Source organism: Anolis sagrei, chromosome 4, assembly GCF_037176765.1.
Source record: "Anolis sagrei isolate rAnoSag1 chromosome 4, rAnoSag1.mat, whole genome shotgun sequence".
NCBI classification, from domain to species: Eukaryota; Metazoa; Chordata; class Lepidosauria; order Squamata; family Dactyloidae; genus Anolis; species Anolis sagrei.
The window spans coordinates 112,847,757-112,874,568 of record NC_090024.1 but is presented as its reverse complement, the minus strand read 5'-3'; the positions used below and the strand labels follow the sequence as shown (position 1 = coordinate 112,874,568).

Here is a 26,812-nt window from a genome sequence, read left to right as displayed (position 1 = left end):
ACATGGTTGCTGTTTGGTAGTGTTTCTTTTTCATTAATCTGTCAATTTGTTTGACTTGTCCAATCTAAACCGCATAGCTGCTTAAAATCCGGTCTAGGTCTGCTACATTGTCAGTATTAGGACATAATGATTTCCCCTATAAAATAAGCTTGTGGCTATTTCAAGCTTGCAAAGTCTCATGATAAATTTGAAGCTTAAATTCCAGTTTGTTCTTGATCTGTGACTTATTTTTACTGCTTCTCTTAGCATAACATTTTTGCACTTCTGCTTTAAAAAGGAGGGACATAAAAGGATGTCTTTGGTGAATTTCAAATGGTAATAGTTCCAAACTAAGACTCAGTGTTTTCTTTTCCCCCCAGGGTAGAACTACAAAGTTTCATGCAGAAGGACTTTGATGTACTGATTTAGTTTATTGCCATGGGTAGTATACCTAGCAGTGTGGGAACTGAAGTGTGAATGGCTTGAAAGGATCTAGTTGAAAATATGGCATCAAGATTTGGACTTCTTCTACACTGACTGTCGCAACTCAGAATAGATTCACCTTGCTCAAGACACCACCACACACCAAGGCTGTAGGTTTTGTAGTTTATTGAAGAAAAAGCAAAATCAAAAACAAAGAAGTAAAGTTGCAAAAGTTCAATAGCCAAAACAGAGTCTTAAATGCAAAGGCCAAGTTTCCAAGATCCAAAGGCAAATAACATGAAATATAATCCTTTAATATTGGTTAAACAAAAACCCATGGCAGCATGACAAGGTCCCCAAAAATCAAGATCAAAACCAAAGTCCCAAAGAGCTAGACACTTTCCCCAAAAACCGAGGTGATTTCAGAGAAGTTAACAGGGTGTAAGCAACATTGTACTGACAAAGGATAGGCTTCAATTGGATCATTAAATATGTTTCCCCAGCATGAAAGCATTACGCTGACCTTGAACTTCCCATTTGTTGGCAAGCCACGCACTTCGGCAAACGGTCCTCCCTAATCAAATCTCCACCATCTTCAAGGCCGGATAACTCATTATCCTGGGACTGGTCACCCTGGGAACCGAGAGGCACTGAACTCCCAGATGGAGCCGACTCTTCCACCTGCAGCTGTGAAGTTCCACTATCTTTATCTAAAACAACATTCCTTTCTCTGGGGAAGAGAAATGCCATCTCTTCTTCAGAATCAACACTGTCTGCCTCAATAACAGGGACATGTTCAGAAATCTGTAACTCATCCTCCTCCTTGTCCTGAGGAAACACAGGCTCAAAAAACTCAGGCTCAAAGTGAGCCACAACACTGCCACGTTATTATCCAGATTATCAAGGCAGATAGTCCACATTATCTGCTTTAAATTGGATTATCTGAGTCTACACTGCCATATAATCCAGTTCAAAGCAGATAATCTGGATATTATATGGCAGTGTAGAAGGGACCTCGGTACTGAGAGAAAAAGCATTTCTGTGTGAGTTGCTGGTGATACCCAAAACAGTTCTTTGCTACTAATCAAAGCATATAGATTTGGAGTATTTCATAGGCTCTCTTTACAGCATCAGTGGCATGGTACGGGCACATCTGCTTCTTTCTGGCACAGAGTTTATTTTAAATCTACATTTCGGGATCACCATAAATTGCTGAGATGACTGAGAGTAAGCAGGGGGTTACATCTAAACTGTAGAATCAATGCAGCATTGCACCACTTTAACTACCCTGGCTATGGAATTGTGGGAGTTGCAGTTCTTCTCTGCCAAAGAATGCTGTTGCTTGACCAAGGTATAAATTCCAGGGTTCTTATAGCATTGAGCCACGACAGCTGGCTCAAGTGGCGTCAAATTGTATTCATACTACAATGTCGATGAACCCCCAGTCCAACCTATGTCAGCATATAATTCTGCATTTGAGACACTGCAGAATTATAGGCTCTCCTTTGATGTGAGTCTGGGTTTCAAAATTTACCACAATATCTCTAGCTAAAGCATAGCCTACTTGATTGTTTAACTCAATGGCAGATAACATTAGATGGTGAATTTTGCAGGCTGCATAAAGCCCCGAAAACAGAAAACCAAGAAATCAAAACAGGAAGTGGATGAATGCCAACTTATAGTTTCATTTGGGAGATATGGATGTTAAGGATTCCTGTATCCTGTTTTCTTTCAGAAGTGATACTGGAGGCTTCCAGGAACAGAAAATTTATTTTATTTTTGACTGAATACTTTTTTATGATGAGAAATCAAAGAGAGAGTTGGTGAAAGGCTACAAAAATGCCCTTGGGGGCTACACTTTGCCTATAGCCAGTAAATAACACTATGTAACAAAATTTGAAGAATGTTCTCTTCCTAGATTGAAAGTGTTATTTCCTGTTTAATTTTTTTTATTTATATATTGACTGTATTTGTACACCACCCCTCTCAGCCTTCTGGCGACTCGAGGTGGTTTAATTGTGCAGTACTAACTTTGAAAGTAGTTGTTGCCCTCCAGAAACTTTGTTTTTGTGGCTGCCACAAACTATGTTGAATTGGTTGAGATTGAATGAGCTATTCATTGAAAAACTAGAGTAAAATGTGCTGCAGGATGTCCCATAAAAACAAAGTTGTTGCAGATGAATAAACCTTTTTCAATTAGGAAACATTTATAACCCCGGAAAAAAAATAATGTTACATAGTGTAATGCATTACCTATATAAATAAAAATGTAATGTTCGTTTATGGGATTAACAGAACTCAAAAACCAGTGGGCCAATTGACACCAAGTCCTTCACTCAAATTTTTTTGATTTTGTCATTTGGGAGTTGTACTTGCTGGGATTTATAGTTCACCTACAATCAAAGAGCATTCTGAACTCCACCAATGTTGGAAGTGAACCAAACGTGGCACATAACCATCAGAAAACACTAGAAGGGTTTGGTGGGCATTGACCTTGAGTTTGGGAGTTGTAGTTTACCTACATCCAGAGAGCACTGTGGACTCAAACAACGATGGATCTGAACCAAACTTAGAACAAATATTCCATATGCCCAAATATGAACACTGATGGAGTTTGGGGGAAATAGACCTTGACATTTGGGATTTGTCGATACTGGGATTTATAGTTCACCTACAATCAAATAGCATTCTGAATCCCACAAACGACAGAATTGGGGCAAATTTCCCACACAGAACACCCATGACCAACAGAAAATACTTAAGGTCATCCACTCCAACTCTCTTCACCAGGGCAAGAAAATGTAATCAGAGCCCTCCTGACAAAGAGCCATCCAGACATAGATATAGATAGATAGGATTCACACACACACACATGCACACACACAGAGATATAGTATCACAGATTTGAAAGGGACCCTAAAGAAGGACTATGATATGTTGCATATTCCAGAGTAGGCAAACCAGACAATCTCCACATCAACACTGACAAAGAAACAACAAGAAATACTGGTTACCTACAAGCATAAAGAAATTACTTATATTAGAAACCAACTTTCTCATTACTTTATTTTCCAGATCACCAGACTGGTCCACAGCAACGTGTGGCAGGGGATAGCTAGCACATTTAAAAAAATTAAATGAATGTCATTTAGTTTAACACCTACTGTGGCTGGAAGAGATGACATTCACCTCCTTGATTAGGTTGCTGATATCTCTTCTCCTCCATGTGATTACTTCTGTTCTCTCCAAATGTCTCATGTTTGATATTTACTTCCATAGCAGTCTTTTCTGGAGAGGGACTACTGCCGGAAACCACAGGACTCTGTATGCATGAATCATACACGGAATCCAAAAAACACATTCAATGAACTATGGAATAAATGCTCCGTTCAAAGCAAACAAATTATATTGGAGGGTATTCACTGCACAGTGACAAATTTGAAAGTTATAACTGTGCTATTTTCATTTGCACAAGCAATGTGACAAGATGCCCTTCAGAAAGAATAACAACTGTTATAACCCTTTTTTCTATTTTTTTTAAAAATACTATAGCATTAGAGGAGAAAATGTTTTACAGAACACCATAACATGCAAATGGCTTGATGTTAGTGGACTTCGGTTGAAATACTTTCACAATGATTTTTGAATGGTGTCTGGAAAAGTCGCTGTCAGTTAAAAGGTTGTTTAAAAGAGTCAAAAAGTCACGCTTCATTACTTTCTAGAGATTAATGGCTTACCTCAGAATGGTTTGAATAAGAATAAGATACAGATTTGGGAGATGTGAATGAAGGTGATGTTACAAATGCTGAGGAATGGGGATTGCATGTCTTATAAATATTATCTTCGATACCTTCAAGCAGCATCCCAAGCTTAAATATTTCTCCTTCTACTTTTCTAAAGATAAAAATAATATCAGATATATAATATTTTCTCTTCCCTTCATTATAGTATTATTATTTTTTATAAATAGTTTTTATTAAGTTTTCAGAAATACAATATTAAAATCACAGATGATAAATTAGGAAATAAAAGAGAAGAGAGAAAAAGGGGGGGGGGGAGGAAAGAAAGTAGAAATAAAAATAGAATTAAAAAAACGAAGCACAGCATACAAAGACACCCACCAAGACAAATGGCAACAAGTGAATTTTAAAGACTTCCACTCTTCTCTATCATGATATTCTACATTATAGAATTACTGATGCAGTAGAACAATATATAAACTAGCTAAAGTCAAATAATTCATTTTACAATGCTTAATGTTTAATATTGGCTGAATACTGTTGCATCTCTCTTCTGAAGTAATAACTAAAACACTGAGCATGACCCACTATCCACCCAAGCTTCTGTGCTAAATGTATACACTCATTCACCCCCAAATGACAAGAGACTATAATGCTGATGAGGTCTCCAACTACCTAAAATTAGAGGAAGATACTAAAGACTCCCTCTGTGTGATACTTTACCAGAAAACTGCATATGCTGGCCCACATCAGTCACAGATATATATTCACATCTCCTTTTAGATGTCTCTAAGCAAGAGTGTTGCCACCTTAGAGCTCCCAAGCATATATTCAGTGTGCAAGAGGACCTTCTTTTCAACATACATTCCTGGAAAAATTGTATCTCAGTTTGCACAAATGTCTTATTTTGCTCTCAATCCTTACCAAATCTGGTGGCATCTATAGTCTCTGTCCATAGATTCATTCTAAGTAAATGGTGGGTGGATTAAACATTCCTTCCTCCAAATGGCAAGACAGAGTGATATATAGACAGTTTATGTGTGGCGAACACTTGTTTCATATTTACATAATTCTTACTATTCAAGCAAGGTGAATCCAGACAAGACAGAGGTACTCCTGGTCAGTTGTAAGGCCGAACAGGGCATAGGGATACAGCCTGTGCTTGATAGGGTTATACTCTCCCTGAAGGTGCAGGTTCGCAGCTTGGAAGTGATCCTGGACTCATCGCTGAGCCTGGAACCCCAGGTCTCGGCGGTGGCTGGGATAACTTTTGCACAGTTAAAGCTTGTGTGCCAGCTGCGCCCGTACCTTGGGAAGTCAGACTTGGCCACGGTGGTCCACGCTCTGGTTACACCCCGTTTAGACTACTGCAACGCTCTCTACGTGGGGTTGCCTTCGAAGACTGTTCGGAAGCTGCAATTAGTCCAACGCTCTGCAGCCAGGCTACTAACAGGAGCGGGGTACAGGGAGCACACAACTCCCTTGTTGCGCCAGCTCCACTGGCTGTCAATTAGCTTCCGAGCACAATTCAAAGTGCTGGTCTTAACCTACAAAATCCTATACGGCTCCTGCCCGGTTTACCTGTCCGAACATATTCTCCCCTATGAACCATCAAGAGTGTTAAGCTCGTCTGGAGAGGCCCTGCTCTCGGTCCTGCCACTCTCGCAGTCACGTCTGGCGGGAACGAGAGACAGGGCCTTTTCTGTGATAGCCCCCCGGCTATGAAATTCCCTCCTGAATGAAATTAGATCTGCCCCCTCCCTCCTGACCTTTAGGAAATTAGTGAAAACCTGGTTGTGGAACGAGGCCTTTGCAGAATGATGGGTGAGACCAGTAACCGACCAAAGTTATTGACCACAATACATGGACTGAATATACTGACTGAGTTGGACATGTTTTTTATCTTGGCGAATGGCTTTTATGTATTATTTTACATGTATTTGTTAATCTACTGTTGATATATGATGTTTTAGATTTTTATTGTTAGAATTGAATTCGGTCTGAGTCCCTCTACGGAGGTGGAGAAGATCGGGATATAAAAGTTTTAAATAAATAAATAAAAGTGTATTTGAAAAGGTATCTACTGCTACAACAGCAAATGAGTCAAAAAAGGCAGATGAATCTTTCCTGTATGAACTTAGGTTGAATCTACACTGCTCTATATCCCAGAATCTGATCCCTGATTATCTGTGTTGAACTAGAATATATGAGTCCACACTGCCAAATAATCTGGGATAAGCAGATAATCCGGGATCAGATCCTGGAATATAGGACAGTTTAGATCCAACCTTATTCTCCTTTTGCAAATGCTCATTAGGCCGCTTACCACCAGGACTGAGGCTACTTCTTATATAAGCCTAGGACTGATCAGGGACCACTCTGACCAAGGACCACTCTCCAACATAGTACCAAAAGGGTTACAAATCAGTTTTTGGTCAACTTTAGATTCAGTTTAGTTATTTGGTGTACCGATTCAGAAAACTGAATTGAATAGACCACACCAGTTCTAGTTTCGGATACAGAACATATGCCATACAGTAGTCGCCATCTGCTCACCCACAGAAAACCATATTTAATAAACCTCAGCACTATAAGAGGGTTTCGCGAGATCAATTGCTCTCATTGCAATGGTGTACTAACGGTGAGTCTGCAGACCATAGTTTAGTTTATTGTTGAAGGCTTTTATGGCCGGAATCACTGGGTTGTTGTAGGTTTTTTTGGGCTATATAGCCTGAAAAAACCTACAACAACCCATATTTTGGCCATATAGCCCGAAAAAACCTACAACAACCCATATTTTAGTTCTTGCGGACCACTGGTGGTCCACGGACCACAGGTTGGAAACCACTGGCCTATGAGATGGATGTAGGACTGAACTGGTGAATGACCAAAGACAAATACCGTACATATTTCTTCTTGGACATCTCAATCATAGCATCCAATTTTATAAATCCACATAAAGATAGGTATCTATCCCCTGCATTTCCCCCTGCAAATATTTCTGTCTCCCCAAATTCCTCCTTCCACATCTGCTTCTTCCCAATGTTCTGGCCACCTGAGACGTGAAGAAATTAATGAGTTTAGAAATTTACAGACCAAGTGTACCCAATGTTTTGCTAATGTAGGCTTCCATTTATCTGAGAATAAGCGCCATTGAATTCAATGGAGTTGAAACTTAATTGTTTCAAGCAGATACATATAGTATAGCAATATTAAGAATACTGTAAACACACAATTATTAACAGCTTCATTTAAAAAAAACTTCACCTGTCGGGATCAAATTCTACAATGCTGGTTGAGGAATACTTGTAGCTTTGGAGTCGTAGAGCACAATGCTCCTCTTTCGTGGTTAAGTAATTCTGTTCCAGTTGGTCCAGTTGCCCTTTTAAAAGCCTTAAAAGCTTCACAAATAAAGATAACAGAAGACATGACTTTGATGTTGTTTGGCAGTTTTACAACGTATATTATGATAGCATTACTACAGGTTATTCAATGTTGTCCTCAGCAATACGTTTGACAGAAATTAGACAAGACTAATAGCTACATTAGATGACACTAACCTTTGAAAACAGAGCTCCATTTTAGATGGTGCCAAAGCAAAGAAAGTGCTGCCTTCAACAGATGAAACCTATTCCTCAAAGTCAATCTTATTATTTTCATTTCAACTGATCTCTTATGTTTAACTGAATGGCTATTTAATGAAAGCCTTGAATTTGAACACTATTCCTTTACCCAGGCTCTATATTATCCTCCTGTTCTATATAAATAAAAATGTAATGTTCATTTGTGGGATTAACATAACTCAAAAACCACTGGACGAAATGACACCAAATTTGGACACAATACACCTATCAGGCCAATGAATGACCATCACTCATAAAAACACTGAAAAACACAGTGGAAGGGACTTAAAAAGCCAAAAGGCTAAAAGATGCTACAGCACATGCGCCAAAATGACTCCCCAGCCAACCCCCCCCCCCAAAAAAAAAACACACACACACACAATAGCATATCCACATTCTCTTCCGGACTACAGCTCCCAGCATCCCCTAGACCAGGCCCTTTAGGAGAAGAGGATTATCCAAATGCACTGCTTCCAAGCTGCAAGCTTTCTTCTCCTTGGATCTCTTTAAGAGCATCCCAATCCCTGTATATTTCCAATTTCCTATTCCTGGACTGCAACTCCCAGCAATCATCCAGAGAGATAGATTAGATAGAGACAGATAGGTAGGAGGACTGCTGGTAGTTGCAGTCCAAAAATAGGTAGAGAAGGAAGAAAGGGGAGAAAGAGCGAGGGAAAGTAAAGGGGGGGGGGGGAGGAAGAGAAGAGAAGGAAAGAAGGAGAGAAGAAAAAAAGGGAAGGAAGGAAGGAACAAAAGAAAGAAAGGAGAGAAAGAGGGAGGGAAGGTTGGTCACAGCAACGCGTGGCGGGTACAGCTAGTTGTTGTTGTTGTTGTTATTATTATTATTACTTAATTCCTCTATAAAATAAGGGGGGAGGGAAGAGAAGGAAAGGAGAGAAAGAAAGAAAAAAGAGGAAGGAAGGAAGGAAGGAAGGAAGGAAGGAAGGAAGGAAAGAAAGAAAGAAAGAAAGAAAGAAAGGAGAGAAAGATGGAGGGAAGGTTGGCCACAACAACTCAAAGAATCATAGATTTGGACTAGATCTCGTGGGCCATCCAGTCCAACCCCCTGCCAAGAAGCAGGACAATCGCGTTCAAAGCACCCCCAACAGATGGCTATCCAGCCTTTGTTTAAAAGTCTCCAAAGGAGGAGCCTCCACCATAGATTCTAGACACTATACTCCTATTGATGCAGGCTGCATCACACTGTTGGCTCATGTTTAACTTGCTGTCCACGAGGACTTCAAGATCTTTTTCACAGGTACTGCTCTCAAGGCATTCTGTATCTTTGCATTTCATTTTTTCTGCCTAAGTGGAGTATCTCGCATTTGTCCCCATTGAACTTCATTTTGTTACCATACAGATGAGTGTCCTGCACATGGAGACTGTCCTACATGTTTCCATGAAAATGCAGGTAGTCCAAAGTTTCAATTAACCTGATGGGTTATTATTGGGACTTAAAGTCATGCTAACGTTTTCAGGAATAGCTATTGAAATGCACTGACCTGATGGCGTTCCTCTGCTGGCACTACACCTTCTGTCATACATTTAGAAAATGTTTCCACCTTTTGAAATAAAAGGATGTCTATTATTTTGGCTTTTAGATGTGACATCAACAAAATGTGTTTAATGAACCAAAAAAGGTTTCAAATGCAAGTATGTCATATTACTTTTGCTTTCATCTCTTCTGTCTGTTCCTTCAACATTTGCAAAAGCTTTCTTTCTTCTGTTACTTTTTGCAACAAAAATGGATTCATGGGTGACGGTTTTCTTGCATCAGCTAAGGCCGAGACCATTCCTCCAGACTGCAAGTCTATAAAGCAGAAATAAAAAGAGTGCATGGTTTTGCAACTACTGTTTAGTATTAATTCATTAACCATGCAACAGAGTGTAGGAGATTGTGACAATCCTGTAAAATAATAGCAAATATTTATTTGAATTATCCATTTGAACTACCTGAAGGTGATTTGGAGAAATTAAGCATGGGCTTCACAGGAACAGTTACGGGTGGAATTGTTGACAGCTCAGAATTTATTCCAGTGCCTTGTCCTTTAATATTGAAGTTTGTTCTATGAGAATTTGAGCTTGGAAGTATCTGTTAAAAATACAAAATAATTGGAAAGTGTAAAATCACCATCCACAGCCTTCTGGTCCCATTTAGAATATACCACAGGTGATGTTTCTGAAATCTGATGGGATGTGTACGGTTACATTTCTCCTGCTCCTCTCATAGAATGCCTTACCAGTCATGATGTCTACAGTAGGATTTGGACAAAAGCCTTTCTTGAAATAGGTTCAGGGAATAATTTCAATCCAAGAACATATCAATGGATGACATCCTAGAGATGTAGAGATAAATTGTTTCTTCACCATCATCCTACCAACACAGAGCAGATATAGGCCCCTTCTACACTGCCATATAAACAGATAATCCAGTTCAAAGAAGATAATGTGGATTATCTGCTTTAGTAATATGGATTATATAGCAGTGTAGAAGGGGTCATAATAATGTGCTTCCCAGTGGTTCTCAACCTGGGGTCCCCACATGTTTTTGGACTACAACTCCTAGAAATCCCAGCCAGTTTACCAGCTGTTAGGATTTCTGGGAGTTTAAGGCCAAAAACATCTGGGGACCCCAGATTGAGAACCACTGTAAGTGTATTTGATTAGATCAGCATGGATTTTGTGCTAACAACATTCTAGCCAACTCCACTACTCCCAGGTCACTGTTAAAACAAGACAATTATGAGTGATTATGACAGCAGCCTGAGTCTTGTTAGCATCTCACATAGCAACTAGGGCTTTGACAGGAGCAATGCCTATGTCAACTAGTGATTTCATCAGCCTTCCAAAGGTCTTTCATGGCGGTAGAAGCCATACTACAGCTCATCAGGATGTCACCATGGCAGGGGAATGACAACAGGTTCCCTTTCCTTTACTATCTTCCTGTCCAAATCCAAGATAGACCTCAACTTGGGCTGAGGTCTACCAATGAAAGCCCCATGGTTTCCACAGTTATGAGCTTCCCCTGACAAGGTACCTTTGTTGTGAAAGCTTGAACGCCAAAGAACAACTACCCTGTTGTTCTCATAAGCAGATCTGTTCCCAGTGAGGCACTCAATACACCAGAAGACACACCAATTTGTCTCTAGTAGCCAACACAATGAATACTGAAACTGGACACTCTGCTTGACAGGAATCATGGAGATGAAATACTCATAAACTATAACAAATTTTTTTCTACTAGGAACATTCCTGTTTACCCACATAGTTAAGTTCTCTCATATGCAATTAAACAATACATGGTTGTTTCATTACTAGGGACTGACTCAATCTTAAGCAGCAACACCTTGAGGCTTAAAGGCAAGCTGAGAACATATCTCAAATACAAACGGGCAGATCTGGAAGAAAAATTAGGAATATTAATAGTTAGTGATAGATTAAATCTGCCTATTGCAAATTGTATCCAACAACAATAAAAATGGGTCAAGTGTATCTGCTCTAAAAGAAGTGTGTGCATTATATATTTAATATGAATAAAATGGATATGTTTAAAAACAAGAATATGGAAGCTAGCATACTGCCCTATGCAATTTATACTGTAGCTTCATGGAGAAAATAGTTTGGGCTAAGAAAAGGGGCTTCTGAAAGACTGCATTAGAGACTTACCTTAGCATTAAACCTAAGGTGATCAATATGATTCTGAGCTTCAGCGTGTTTTGTCAGCATCTATGATTTCAGCAAATACAACAAAGAGAATATAGTAATACACATTTAAATCTATGTTAAGCTATTTCCTATCAAAGTCATTATAATTCAAGCAGTTCAAAATAAAACTACATTCATACAGAGAGTTCAAGAATTGTGAAGGAAATAAAATATTAACTTGACCAGGAGAAAACTTTTCCAGACTCCAGCAGAGTCTCCCTAACATTTAACTGAAATTTAGCAAAATTATGCCCTAAATCTCTATCTAGAAACCTCTAACCACTGAAATCAGATGTTAGGCCTTTAAAGGCAGAAACAGAAGATTACATTGCAACTCAATTAAACATAGCCAAGATTACTTCTTATCTACCTCTAAATGTTGGTCAAGTTCAGCTATTCTTATTTCCTCTTCTTCGTTCTTGGCTGCAACAGATTCCAAAGAATTCATTGCTTCTAGAATGTCTTTCACAACTGCTGATTTACCAAGCAAATTTGGGGAAGATTTACTTCTTTTAATTATAGGATTTGGCTTGTTGTTACTCTTTCCTTTGGGTATTTTAATCTTAGGAGCAATATTAGAGAAATCAGGTAGTTGGTAATGAACCTGATGTTGACTGTATTTTTTATTTTGAGAAGATTCATTTATTTCCATTAAGTATTTTTGGTCTTTATATTCATCTTTTGGGACTGAGGTACCCAACTCTTCATTGGTTGTGTCTTCTTTCTGGGTTACAAATTGTGAATTATTTTCTTTGAGGTCTTTTCTCCCATCAGTGGCATTAATGCTATCTTTTATTGTAAACTGTTCAACTTGGATGAAATCCCAACTTTTTTCAACTGATTCACATGTTATTTTTTGTTCAATGTTATTTTCTTCTTCTTCCCTTGACAAAAATATCCTTGCATTTCCTGAACTCTTAATTTTATTTTGGATAGTTTCATCAAAACTTTCAGTAAATGATATTTCCGGTATTGTTTCTAAATCAATTAAATTGCATGAACTTGCTAATTCCTCTTTGGGAAAATGACGCAAAAGGACTTTTGAGATTTTAGAGTTGGAGATATGTTGATTTCTTCCTGAACCAATGGCACCCCAAGTTAGTAATTCTTTTCCTGCTGTCATAGTAAATTCCATGTCATTTTCCCTTGAAAGAGACACAAGATTTATTTTCTTCTGAGGCAGCTGCACTTTGATATCTGATTTCTCTTGTGAACAATAGCTCATTTGGGAAGATGTCAAGGTCAAAGCACTTTGAGAGGCATTTTCCATAGAAGGAAACTCTTCGAAGTTTTGAGAAACATAATTGTATTGATGGCTATTTTGTAGATCCCCATCATAAGGCAAATCTTCTTGCTCATCATCAGTATTGCCTTCAGGGTAAAGCATATCAAATAATGTATTATTCATCTAGTTTTCATACAGTCAGACTGTCCTTATCTATAATACCTACTCATCATATTTTGATCATATTCCACATTATGTCCGCTGAATGTTAATATTCAAATTCTGTAAGAATTGAAAAAACACAAACACTTTAACAATGGATAAGAGCAGAACTGATCTAAATCTTTTCAATTAAACCCACAAACTGTAAAGTGATATACTCCTTAAAATGTACGCAAGGGCAATAATGGCTAAATTCTATCTTGAGGCAACAGAAATCATGGTTACTTAAAGGTGCAATTTAACAAACAATTTAAATGAAGATATAAAAAAATTAGGCCCCCCTGGTGGCGCAGCGGGTTAAACCGCTGAGCTGCTAAACTTGTGGACCGAAAGAGTGGTGGTTCGAATCTGGTGAGTGGGGTGAGATCCCGTTGGTAGCTCAGTTCCTGCCAACCTAGCAGTTCAAAAACATGCAAATGTGAGTAGATCAATAGGTACCGTTTCTGCAGGAAGGTAACAGTGCTCCATGCAGTCATGCTGGCTACATGACCTACAAGGTGTCTACAGACAACACCGGCTCTTTGGCTTAGAAATTGAGATGAGCACTCTCCCCTCCCCCCCCCCCCCCGAGTTGGACACGACTAAACTTAACGTCAAGGGGAAACCTTTACCTTTACTATCCAAAAATATCCTTTGCTTTACACAACATGGTTTATATCTGTTATATTAAATTATTATCCATATGTTTAAAATCATTTTATTCTCTTGGGTTCTAGGTAATGAAGACTTGGAAAACTTGACCATATGCCCTAAGATTTAGGTTCGATTGAATCTACGTTACTTAGGTACAAGTAAATGTGATTAGAATTGGGCTGCAATGCTATATATGCTCATGTCAGAGGAACTATCTGTAAACTCAATGGGATTTACTTCTGAATAGATTTGCATATCATAACACTGATACTTTTTTATAAGTGTGGCAGCACACATTTCCAACTTCTTTAAATCCGTGAAGCTCTAATTTTCCTTGGTTATACAAACAAACTTACATGACAACATTGTTAAAGTCTGAGCTGGTTTTGGATCTAGGTTACACCTTGCTACACACCCTCTGGCAACTGAGATATAAACAACAGGTAAACAAACATTAAGTACTACTCCCAAGATTTTTATTTCAAGACATGCTCCTTTCTTTCAGAACTCACAAAATTGCTTTTTCATTAGACACACAAATAGTACAAACAGTACTTCAACAGAAAATAGAAATACAGTAATTACAATGACAAAATTCCCTTATACTTACACACTACAGGCAAGTATTTGGCTGATTTCTTAGGCAACTGGTTAGTTATAGCAAATGTGCTAAATATTCTTACCCAGCTTTCTGTCGTCTACCACCAAACTGTTTAAGCATGACACAGGGGCTCTCTTTTTCAATGGATATATTGTGTTACATCAACTGTAACCTTATCATGAACAGAGCCTGAAACCTGGAAGAGCACAGTAACTTTATAACTGCAACACACACCTTGCTCTTTATTATTCTAGTTTTACACTGCTATTGTTCAGTGGGATCACAAAGGCAATATAGAGTCAGAAAACAACATTCTTACTGGAACGTTGAACTGAACCCAATATCATTTAACAGCTTAGTTTGCTATCACCCAGACCTTTGAAAATATTTAGAATTGGATCTTGGATTTCTTGATACGTTCAATGTTATAAACATATTTATTCCATCCATCTCCCAGGGAATTTTAATTATTTATATAGGAAGGTCCATGTAAATTAAATATTTACTAATATCATGGTCACCATGTGGAATCGCTTCCAAACTGAGAACAAGCATCTGAATCTTAAAAGCCTTATGAATTATCAAGATGGGTAACTTTCTGGGATATTACGCAGAGTTAAATGAAAACTGCAGTGGAATGAGATCATTCTGTATTTCTGCTAGGATCTAAAACAGGGGTACTCAAACTAAGGCCCGGGGGCCGGATGTGGCCCTCCAAGGTCATTTACTCGGCCCTCGCTCAGGGGCAACCTAAGTCTGAAACGACTTGAAAGCACACAACAACAACAACAACAATCCTATCTCATCAGTCAAAAGCAGGCCCACACTTCCCATTGAAATAATAAATTTATGTTTGTTAAAATTGTTCTCCATTTTAATTATTGTATTGCTTAAAAAAATTTTTTTTGCACTACAAATAAGATATGTGCAGTGTGCATAGGAATTCATTCATGTTTTGTTTTTCAAATTATAATCCGGCCCTCCAACAGTTTGAGGGACTGTGACTTGGCCCTCTGTTTAAAAAGTTTGAGGACCCCTGATCTAAAAATTCCCTACCCCCTACCCCACCGATTATATTCTAGGACAGTGATGGGCAACCTTTTGAGCTTGGCGTGTCAAAATATGCAAAAAACCTGAGCATAACTTGGGTGGAGTATCACTTTGAGAAAAAAACCATAATTTTGCAATATTTATAGTTTAAATAAGAAAAATGTATAATCCATGCTGAGTTATGGAGTGAACAATGCTCAAACGTGCAGATGTTAAATTTGTAAAGCCTTTTACAAATTTAAGGATGGAATTAGATTGGCTCTTATAAGGTGTATTTCTCTGTATGTGGCCACATGTGTCTGCGTGTCATCAAAAATAGCCATGCGTGTCAGTGCTGACACGCGTGTCATAGGTTCACCATCATGGTTCTAGGAAGTCAGAGCCAGTGTGGCGCAATTGTTTGAATGTTGGACCATGACTCTAGATACCTGGTTTCAAATCCTTGCTCAGCCATGAAACCCACTGGGTGACTTTGGACAAATCACACTCTTTCTGATCCAGAGGAAGGCAATGGCAAATCTTTTCTGACATCACAAGCCATCATTCAGAAATGACTCAAAGGCACATCACAACACAATAAATATTCTAGGCAATTACAATGTTTCAGTAAAGAGTCATTAAGCAAGGTCAGCATCTATCAGCACTAAGAATTATTTTAAGTTCAGTGACATAAGGTAATGCTGAAGCAAGAAACACATCTTAAAAATCTCCCCTCCAGCACCTGGGGAGGTTCAAGCAAAGGCATGCTTTGCAACATCCTGGGCAAGATTATCATGCCACAGCTGGAACATTTTATTCCACTTGAATGAAAAATTAGATGTGTGTGTGTATGTTTACCAACGTTTACTTGGTAAAAGTCTGTACTGACATTAGAAGAGATCAAGACACCAGGAGAACATCTACACTGACCACTTCAGTCAGTTTCAAACCAGTATGGAAGAAAATGTATTTGCTGTGCAGATTTTCTTTTGTCATGTCAGGAGCGACTTGAGAAACTGCAAGTCGCTTCTGGTGTGAGAGAATTGGCCGTCTGCAAGGACGTTGCCCAGGGGACGCCCGGATGATTTGATGTTTTTATCATCTTTGTGGGAGGCTTCTCTCATGTCCCCGCATGAGGAGCTGGAGTTGATAGAGGGAGCTCATCCGCCTCTCCCCGGATTCGAACCTGCAACCTGTCGGTCTTCAGTCCTGCTGGCACAGGGGTTTAACCCACTGCGCCAACAGGGGGCTGTGCAGATGATTGTATAGAAAACTCTGGAACCAGTTTAAGGTCAGGATGGTGATTACACGAACTGATGTGCACTAAGGTTTTCTTTCACATGCTTTTGTTGGAGTTTGCTACCTATTCACGGTAGCTTGAAGCTACAGTAGTTTCAAACTGCATTAAATTAAATAAAGTGTAGTGAAGTTCTAGTGGGTCTAGATTACTATGGGGTGTGAAGGATTAATTCTGTATCACATGGGATATGGAAGATTGAGCCTGTAAATCCTTCTGTGCCATTCATAAACTGGGCACTACTTCTTTTGCTGTACTGAAGAAAAGGATAACAAATGAGATAACTTTAAACCCCAAACTGGGGAGCAATGTATTTGATGAGGTGGGCTAAACTGCACATAAAGCCATTCTATAATAAATATTTTTGCCTTTAAATTTCTATAGAACTTTACAAGGTTTGGGAAAAAATGGGATGTAAATAAATGTAATTCAATCAAGCACTCCCCCCCCCCCCCCGAAACAAGCTAACATAGTTGCATCTTTGGAAACCATATTAGACTGATTATCCTAAAGCAGTTAAGAAGCATTATTACAGTGTAAGATTGCACAACTACAAAATGGTGTAAGACATCAGTGCAGAGTAGGACTCCCATGATTCCATAGCATTGAGTCATGGCAATTAACGTGGTGTCAAACTGCATTAATTTTACAGTGTTGATGCACCCTGAATGAAAGCAGATACGGAGGTTTATCTTGTACCCTTGGTACAAAAAAAGAAGTGCTGTCCCACATTGCTGATGGGAAAAAGTAGTGTTTGGTTTCAAGCATCTGGGAATCCTGCTGAACATTTAATAAACTCTACAGTAATAAGTGGTTCTCTCATCCAACCCATCAAAACAAGCCTTGATGTTGACTAGTGTTGCCTGTAGTCAGCATTACAGTTTCTTTTGATGGGTTCCATCAGATCAACAGGCGTTGTGAGAAGCACATTCCATGAGCTGAAAGAAAATTACAAGGGTGTTCCCATCTCAATGTATCTTCCCACAAGTAAATATTTTGACCTCTTGCCAAGAGTTTCAAGTCAACAGCTGTAATTATCCTAAACTGTCCTCTGGCCCTAGCAGGTTAATAAATATTCCTCCAACTAATGATTTTTTTTGCCCCCCAGGCCACACCTTTTGTTGGAGGTATAAGAGGGGAGAAAGGAAGCAATATACATGTGCCATGAACAAAACACATGTTCTTCAATGCATATGGATACGTTTTAAATTTCTGCTTTCTGTTGAGATCTAGGATAAGAGAAAAACAATGATGGCCCTTCAGCTCTTTCAGACTTCCAGAAGATCCAGCCAGAATGGCTAAAGGTACGAATTGTGGGAGCTTCAGTTTCAAACATTTCAAGGGGAAAATGTTTTCTAATTTTTTTAATAGTGGCAGTGAAAATGTCTCCAAGGCTACAGCAAACTACAGTAGCATTGTTTGTTTAACACCAATATCAATAAAATTAAAGTCTCAGGAAATGGTACCCATCTTTGGGCAGCTCCATGGTATTCAAGAGAAAAATTGATAGGATCTTCCAGATTCAAGGAGTACACAATCATTGTTTGAAAGGCCACTTCTTTTAGTACAGCTCTGGTCTAACATAGAGAAGGTACACAATGGCAAATTATCAAAAATACATTATCAACGGGTTTGTTCTGTTCAAGTTATTTCCAACTTATGGTGCCCCTACCATGGCGATAGGGAAAGGCAGAGCTCCTCAACACCTTTTTTGCCTCAGTCTTCTTCCAAAAGCAGATTTGTGTTCAACTTGAGCAATACGAAGAGGCTGAGGCAATAGGGGAAATGCAACCCAAAATAAGTAAAGAAGTAGTCCAGGAATACCTGGCTTCTCTAAATGAATTCAAGTCATCAGGGCCATATGAACTACATCCAAGAGCATTGAAGGAACTAGCTGAAGCCTTTTCAGAACCACTGGCAATAATCTTTGGGAATTCTTGGAGAACTGGAAAAGTCCCAGAAGTCTGGAGGAGGGCAAATGTTGTCCCTATCTTCAAGAAGGAGAAAAAGGGGACCCAAACAATTACTATCCAGTCAGCTTGACATCAATACCAGAAAAGATTCTGGAGCAGATCATTAAGGAGGCAATCTGCAATCACTTAAAAAGAAATGCTGTGATTACTGAAAGTCAGCATGGATTTCTGAAAGACAAGTCATGCCAGACTAATCTTATCTCTTTTTTTGATAGAGTTACAAGCTTAGAAGATGCAGGGAATGATGTGGATGTAGCATATCTTGATTTCAGCAAGGCCTTCAATAAGGTCTGACCTTCTTGCAAACAAACTAGTCAAATGTGTGATAGGCAAAGCTACTATTAGGTGGATCTATAATTGGTTAAGTGACCAAACCCAAAGGGTGCTCACCAATGGTTCCTCTTCACCCTGGAAAGAAGTGACTTCTGGAGTGCTGTAGGGTTAGGTCCTGAGCCCAGTACTGTTCAACATCTTTATTAATTACTTGGGTGAAGGTTTAGAGGGCATGCTCATCAAATTTGCAGATTGCAGCAAATTAGGAGGGATAGCTAACACTCCAGACAACAGGATAAGAATTCAAAATGACCTTAACAGATTAGAGAACTGGCCCAAAAGCAACAAAATGAATTTTAACACGGACAAATGTAAGATGTTACACTTAGGCAGAACAAATGAAATGCAAAGATACAGAATGGGTGATGCCTGGCTCGACAACAGTTCATGTGAAAAAGATCTAACAATCTTTGTGGACAACAAGTTGAACATGAGCCAACAGTGTGATGCAGCAGCTAAAAAAGCCAATGGGATTTTGGGCTGCATCAAAAGGAGTATAGTATCTAGATCCAGGGGAATCATAGTGCCTCTCTATTCTGCTCTGGTTAGAGCTCTCCTGGGATACTGTGTCCAATTCTGGGCACCACAGTTCAAAAGAGATATTGACAAGCTAGTAGGTGTCCAGAGGAGGGCGACTAAAGTGATCAAAGGTCTGGAGACCATGCCCGATGAGGAGCGTCTTCAATTACTGGGTATGTTTAGCCTGCAGAAGAGAAGGCTGAGAGGAGACATTATAGCCATATATAAATATGTGAGGGGAAGTCATACGGAGGAGGGAGCAGGCTTGTTTTCTGCTGCCCTGGAGACTAAGACTCGGAGCAATGGGTTCAAATTACAGGAGAGGAGATCCCACCTGAACACAAGGAAGAACTTCCTGACTGTAAGAGCTGTTCAGCAGTGGAACTCCTTTCTTGGAAGCTTTTAAACAGTGGTTGGATGGCCATCTGTCAGGGGTGCTTTGATTGTGCTTTTCCTGCATGGCAGGAGGTTGGACTAGATACCCCATGTGGTCTCTTCCGCCGCTATAATTCTATGATGGTGACTAGAGAAAAATGTGCTGCAGAATGTTCTGCAAAGACAAAGTTTTTTTCAGTTTAATACACTTCTTCTGTTTTTATGATATAACCAATTAGGAAATGACATTTATGACCCAGGAACAAAAATCGTGTTCCATAGTGTCATCAAACCCACAAAAAGTCAGAAATAAACGGGGGGGGGGGGGGTTGGTGAAGCCCCCCAACCCCCCCCCCCCCCCCGGCCACATGCCTGTATTGTGGCTTATCTGCCTTGATATTCTGGGTGATATGGTTGTGCAGGAGGGCCCACCGTTCATTCTCATGATGGTCTGCGAAAAGGCCTTACTGGTACATTATTTAAACTGTTATGTTTATTTATATCATGATCTGATCACCCTGCTCAATATATCTCATATGCATGGGGGTATTGGGGTAACAATACAAAAGGTTTGCTAAGGTACGGGCCTGCCACAAAATATACTTTGAACTGGATTATCCGTATCCACACCGCAACACAATCCAGTTCAATGTGAATTTTATACAGCTGTGTGGAAGGGGCCTTAGGGATGATTAGAAATAGGAGCTGGGGCTTTATATGAAATGTATGTTTTCAGTGTCTCCTGAAGCATTCTCCCTTCAAGAGAGATATTGACAAGGTGGAATGTGTCCAGAGGAGGGTGACTAAAATCATCAAGGGTCTGGAGAACAAGGAGCGGCTTAAGGAGCTGGGCATGTTTAGCCTGAAGAAGAGAAGGCTGAGAGGAGATATGATAGCCATTTATAAATATGTGAGAAGAAGCCACAGGGAGGAGGGAGCAAACTTGTTTTCTGCTTCCCTGGAGACTAGGACACGGAACAATGGCTTCAAACTACAAGAAAGGAGATTCCATCTGAACATGAGGAAGAACTTCCTGACTGTGAGAGCCATTCAGCAATGGAACTCTCTGCCCCGGAGTGTGGTGGGGGCTTCTTCTTTGGAGGCTTTTAAACAGAGGCTGGATGGCCATCTGTCAGGGGAGATTTGAATGCAATATTCCAGCTTCTTGGCAGGGGGTTGGACTGGATGGCCCATGAGGTCTCTTCCAACTCTTTGACTCTAAGAGGGCACTGCCACTCAGATAACTCACAATATCTGCTTTGAACAGGGTTATCTGAGTCCACACTGCCATATAATCCAGTTCAACGTGGATTTTGTACAGCTGTATGGAAGAGGCCATAGGCAATGGTATCCCAAGGTACAGGACTGGGTGACTTTGGTCAAGCCAGACCTGCTCAACATCAGAAGGCCATGACAAACCTGTCTTAGCAATCTCTGTGGAGAAAACGTTGGGGGGTTGTTAAATGCCTTCCAAACTTTTCTGTCACGGGGCTTTCTGAGTCTGCCTCACCCAGTGGGTTTCCATAGGAGAATGGGGCCTCCAGAGCCGTACTCCACGGCTCGAACCACTATAACTGGGCCGCCAGACGACAGGACCATCTGGTCCAAAACCTTCCACAAAATACCTCAGCGCCCTCGCGCTTCTCCGTCCAATCCGGATCCGAGTAACGCCGCACGTGACTCCCCCTCCAACCCTGAGGGAATTCAAGAACGAGGAGAAAGGCCTCCTTGCGTTCCTATTGGCCAATGCGAAAGATGCGCGCGAGCGGGGGCGTGGTTCAGCAGGAACGGCCCTCCTTAGCGTACAAAACGTCTCGTAGACTAGGGAGGGAAAAAAAAGAAGCCAAACCTGCAGGACGCATGCGCAGTTCGGGAGGAAGGCGGTTGGCTCGGACCAACCCTTTTGGTGGCGCGAGGTACAATGAGGGGAGGGGGGGGAAAGAGTTCGATGGTGTAATGCGATTGGTTGAGACGGCTTCGGGGTGCACGAGCCTTCCTTTTTTTTAACCCTTGGGGGAGGGGGTTGTGGCTTAGCGTGAGTTATGATTGGCAGCCCCGCGAGGCGGAAGAAGGGCTGTGAGGCGGCTGTCCAGGGTGGCTGAGGAGAGCGACACGGGCCGAGGCGGCGGCGGCGGAGGAGCAAGGTCTGTTAATGGGCGCCGTGAGGGAAACAAACGTCGGGACCCGAAGACTCCACCGCGAGGGTGCGAGGGACAGGAGGAGGGAGGGCACCTGGTATTTCGGTGCTGGTTAGAAGAAGAAGAAGAGGTCTTTGAAAAAGGGGAGCCATTTTGAGGAAAGCCAGACGGGGTTCACAGGCTGGAAAAGGGAGCATTGAATGGCGAGGGCGGGAGTGTGGCTGGGCTATTCATACCTATGTTCTGCAAAAGGTGGCTGGGGTTATTATCTACAGATAAAGCATCCCAAGCCTGAACCACTTGGGGACAAAAGTATTTTGGCTTTCGGATTCTGTAATATCTGCAGCCACATAATGATGTTCCTTGGAGTCCTGTACCTTGGGATATTGTGCCACCTGTATGAAGATGACACCGAGCTGGACTACTCCTTCCCACCTAAAGCCAAGGAAGCTGTCCTGACCCTACTTATTTATTTATATTGTGCCACCTGTATGCAGATGACACCGAGCTGTACTACTCCTTCCCACCTAAAGCCAAGGAAGCTGTCCTGACCCTACTTATTTATTTATATTGTGCCACCTGTATGCAGATGACACTGAGCTGTACTACTCCTTCCCACCTAAAGCCAAGGAAGCTGTCCTGACCCTACTTATTTATTTATATTGTGCCACCTGTATGCAGATGACACCGAGCTGTACTACTCCTTCCCACCTAAAACCAAGGAAGCTGTCCCGACCCTATTTATTTATTTATTTATTTATTTATATTGTGCCACCTGTATGCAGATGACACCGAGCTGTACTACTCCTTCCCATCTAAAGCCAAGGAAGCTGTCCTGACCCTACTTATTTATTTATATTGTGCCACCTGTATGCAGATGACACCGAGCTGTACTACTCCTTCCCACCTAAAACCAAGGAAGCTGTCCCGACCCTATTTATTTATTTATTTATTTATATTGTGCCACCTGTATGCAGATGACACCGAGCTGTACTACTCCTTCCCACCTAAAGCCAAGGAAGCTGTCCTGACTCTACTTATTTATTTATATTGTGCCACCTGTATGCAGATGACACCGAGCTGTACTACTCCTTCCCACCTAAAGCCAAGGAAGCTGTCCTGACTCTATTTATTTATTTATATTGTGCCACCTGTATGCACATGACACCGAGCTGTACTACTCCTTCCCACCTAAAGCCAAGGAAGCTGTCCTGACCCTACTTATTTATTTATATTGTGCCACCTGTATGCAGATGACACCGAGCTGTACTACTCCTTCCCACCTAAAGCCAAGGAAGCTGTCATTACTCTATTTATTTATTTATATTGTGCCACCTGTATGCAGGAGCCCCCGGTGGCGCAGTGGGTTAAACCCCTGTGCCTGCAGGATTGAAGACCGACAGGTCGCAGGTTCAAATCCGGGGAGAGGCGGATGAGCTCCCTTTATCAGCTCCAGCTCCTCATGCAGGGACATGAGAGAAGCCTCCCACAAGGATGGTAAAAACATCAAATCATCCAGGCGTCCCCTGGGCAACGTCCTTGCAGACGGCCAATTCTCTCACACCAGAGTCACTCCTGACACGACAAAAAAAACCAAAACAACCTGTATGCAGATGACACCGAGCTGTACTACTCCTTCCCAGTTCTGAGGAGCCCAGCTGAAGAAGGATATTGACAAACTGGAATACATTCAGAAGATGACCAGCAAAATGATGATGATAATAATTGAAACTTAATCCAGACAAGACAGAGGTATTTCTGGTCAGTCGGAAGGCAGACCAGGGAATAGTGATCCAGCCTGTGCTGGATGGGGCCACACTCCCCCTGAAGTCACAGGCCTGCAGTTTGGGGATCCTCCTGAACTCAGTACTGAACCTGGAGGCCCAGGTGGCTGGGAGGGTCTTTGTACAATTAAATGTGTGCGCCAACTACGCCAGTTCCTTGAGAAGCCAGATCTGGCAACAGTGATATATGCCTTAGTTACATCCCCTCTGGATTACTGTATCACGCTCTATGTGGGGCTGCCTCTAAAGAGTGCTCAAAAACTTCAGCTGGTCCACAGAGCTGCAGCCAGGTTTCTCGCTGGGGCTGGCTACAGGGAGTTAACAAACCCTGTTGCAGCAGCTCCACTGGCTGACAGTCTCTTTCTGGTCACAATTTAAAGCGCTGGTTATGATCTTTAAAGCCCTAGATGGTTCAGTTCCAGGCTATTTGGCCAAATACATCCCCTTGTATGAACATGTTTGGGCCCTGAGATCTTGAGGAGAAGCCCTTCTCTTGGTCCCACATCCATGTCAAGCTCGTGGCCTTTTCGGTGGCTGCCCCATGATTCTGGAACTCCCTGCCAAGGGAAATCAGAATGGCCGCCTCCCTGCCATCCTTCCAGTGGCAGGTTAAAACCTTTTTATTCAGGCAGGCTTTTAAAGAAGGTTTTTAAGATCATCAGGGTATGCTGTAATTTTGTATGCTTTTAATGATTTTTAATACCAGTTTAATACTTGTATATTTGTATATTTCAAGTTGTATTGCAATGATTTTAGTTTTAAGCCACTTTGAGTCTCTATATGGAGAGAAAAGTGGTATATCATAATAATTATAGAATAATATTGTTATCTATGAGGGAGGACCCTTCAGGTGACACTGAAAACATACATTTCATCTTCCCAGCTCCTATTTCCAATCATCCCTCAGTTTAGTTTCAGTCCTTCCACATTTGTGTTTCTGACTTTTGGGGTTTGATAACACTAAGTAACATGATTTTTGTTCCTGGGTCATAAATGCCATTTTCTAATTGGTTCTGTCATAAAAATATGGGAAAAAGTTTATTAAACTGCAAAATTGGATGTGGGATCCAACCCTAAACACAACATTCATGTATGTATTATACACACATTATATACACAGCTTGAAAGTAATGTTATACAGAACACATTTAATGATTTTGTGCACAAACATTGAATTATCGGAAAGCAAAAAAATCACAATCTCAGCCACCCGTCTGAATGCTTTTGTATTTTTGTACTATTTCAGATTTTGAGTTTTTAGCTAAAAGGTTCTCAACCTGCATAGCTGAAAACCAATAAAGTCCTCCCCCTCTACAAGTATCAATGAAAACTTAAAGGACTCTTCAATTGTATGTCACTTTACAGTGCACTGAATCTCTTGGTTTTCATACATCTAGCACTCAAGTAGCCCTTAACCCTTCCTCAGACTTCTTGGGGTTTGCCAGTGCCCCTTGGTTATGTTTTGGACTGGCGTATTACTTGTACAGTATTGTATTTTTTCTGGTTCAGTGTTTAAAATATCCTAGAATGGGTGTGTTTTTGTGTGTGTGAAATTCAAAAACAATCTTATGCCCTCTTTAGATACAGTATTTGTCACATTCTTTTGCTATGGGAACACAGAGTTAGACAGTTGCCAGACCTTGAGGTTTTGCAGTGCCCAATAATTCAGCAGATATTGGCTAGGCTCAGTGAATCTTATCTTTTATCCTTCCCAAAGCAGCCACTTGACTCTCATTTAAAGGCTGCTGCCAAAGATAGTGGGGACCATTCTACCATTGAGGTTTTGCTCCTCAAGGATGGGATTCTTCAGACCTTGCTACTAAAACTGTTAAAACAATAGTTAATCATATTTTTATATTATCCAAGCCAATGTACGTCAAGCTGGCTGATCCAGCAGACTAACTCCCCTTTCCAATTTGTCAGGGACTGGTACTATATTTGTACACATCTTTATCATGTTCACATAGTTCCCTAGAGTAGCAGCTGATGGCTCACAAACTGGCATCAGTCTGCATAGATTGTTGGAAAGAATAAATAATAGGAAGAAGTGTTTATAGGTTACTGTTTCAATATGAAGATAGAGGAATTTGAGTTCTTAAAGTGCCTGTCTAAAAAAAACCAGAAGCTTAGTTTTTAAGAATCTAAATTCTAGTTACCTATCCCTTTATTCCAGATTTTTATTGTGTGCAGTTAACTAACTCCTTCCCAACTCATACATTATATGAGTTCAAGAACAAATGTCTTACAATTCCTGGCAGAACACTGCAAGAGTGCTTTGCTAAAATTAGGCTATTTGTGTCAATCTTGGAACTAGTATGTTATATTAGTTTGAGCATTGGACTACACCTTCAGAGAACAGTTTTCAGATCTCTGTTTGGCTCTGGAAACCAAGTGATTTGGGCAAGTCATCCTCAGCCTCAGGAAGGCAAAGTTAAACTCCATCTGAGCAAGTCTTGCCAAGAAAGTCTCATAAGTTCACCAGAAGTAAAAAATGTTTTGAAGGCACAGAACCACAGCAGCAGTAGCAACACATTCTTCCCATTTGAAAGGAAGTGAGAGAGCTCTTTTCCACTTGCTTAGGAAAATATATTTCTTTAATACAGGGAAGGCAATATCTGAAATCTGGATGGGGAACCAGACTAATTGCAATATAGGCTTGTGTATAAGTTGACCTCAGGTATAAATTGAGGACAGATTTTGGGATCCAAGTTACAGATTTTGATATAATCTATGGATAGGTTGATGGTCATTTTGTGGAGAGGAGAAAGTACTATTGCCACTTTAAGGGACCAGCTGCCCCTTTCTGCTACCATTTTCCTGCTCAGGCATTCAAAAAGGCCATTTCCCACTCTCCTTAGAAAAGAACATGGTTATTTTGGTATACATTTTAAAGCACAGTTTTAACTTAGAAAAAATGAACAATTCCCTTCTTTGAACAGGCAGAAGGTAGAAACATAGTCCATATTGGGAGACAAAGATTGCATTCCCTACGGTTTAGATCCATGTGGCCTATGGGTCATGTCCAGTTCTTGAAACTCAAGTAGGGTCTTTCACTGAGCCTCCCTACCACCCCTTGATTTTTTTTTGCAAGATATACATTTGCTGGTCTTTAAAACAATGTTATGTGCATTTCACACTTTGAAATAGCACCCCTACACAATGAGGAAATTGGGTAGCATCATTCTTCAGGCTGTAGTAATTATCTACCTTTGC

At 40.6% G+C, this 26,812-nt stretch overlaps 2 protein-coding genes across 5 annotated transcripts in view; one reads left to right on the top strand and one right to left on the bottom strand.

The window, feature by feature from the left end:
* Positions 1-21,465, bottom strand: part of AKNAD1 (AKNA domain containing 1) — a 29,123-nt gene extending 7,658 nt beyond the window's left edge. Inside the window, exons 1-9 of the mRNA XM_060772697.2 lie at positions 21,188-21,465; positions 11,841-12,977; positions 11,432-11,491; positions 9,719-9,857; positions 9,433-9,575; positions 9,268-9,327; positions 7,410-7,543; positions 4,140-4,296; positions 3,567-3,724 (exon numbers count right to left, since the gene is read on the bottom strand). Coding sequence (XP_060628680.2) covers positions 3,567-3,724; positions 4,140-4,296; positions 7,410-7,543; positions 9,268-9,327; positions 9,433-9,575; positions 9,719-9,857; positions 11,432-11,491; positions 11,841-12,878 — 1,889 coding nt within the window. The 5' untranslated portion in view covers positions 12,879-12,977; positions 21,188-21,465. The remainder of the gene's footprint in view (positions 1-3,566; positions 3,725-4,139; positions 4,297-7,409; positions 7,544-9,267; positions 9,328-9,432; positions 9,576-9,718; positions 9,858-11,431; positions 11,492-11,840; positions 12,978-21,187) is intronic.
* Positions 21,466-21,496: 31 nt separating this feature from the next.
* GPSM2 (G protein signaling modulator 2) overlaps positions 21,497-26,812 on the top strand; it is a 53,345-nt gene continuing 48,029 nt past the window's right edge. For 2 of the 4 annotated variants that reach the window (XM_060774590.2, XM_060774586.2), the window contains exon 1: positions 21,613-21,821. The gene's annotated coding sequence lies outside the window, so the exon portion shown is untranslated. The other 2 variants (XM_060774587.2, XM_060774588.2) reach the window with 2 other exon arrangements.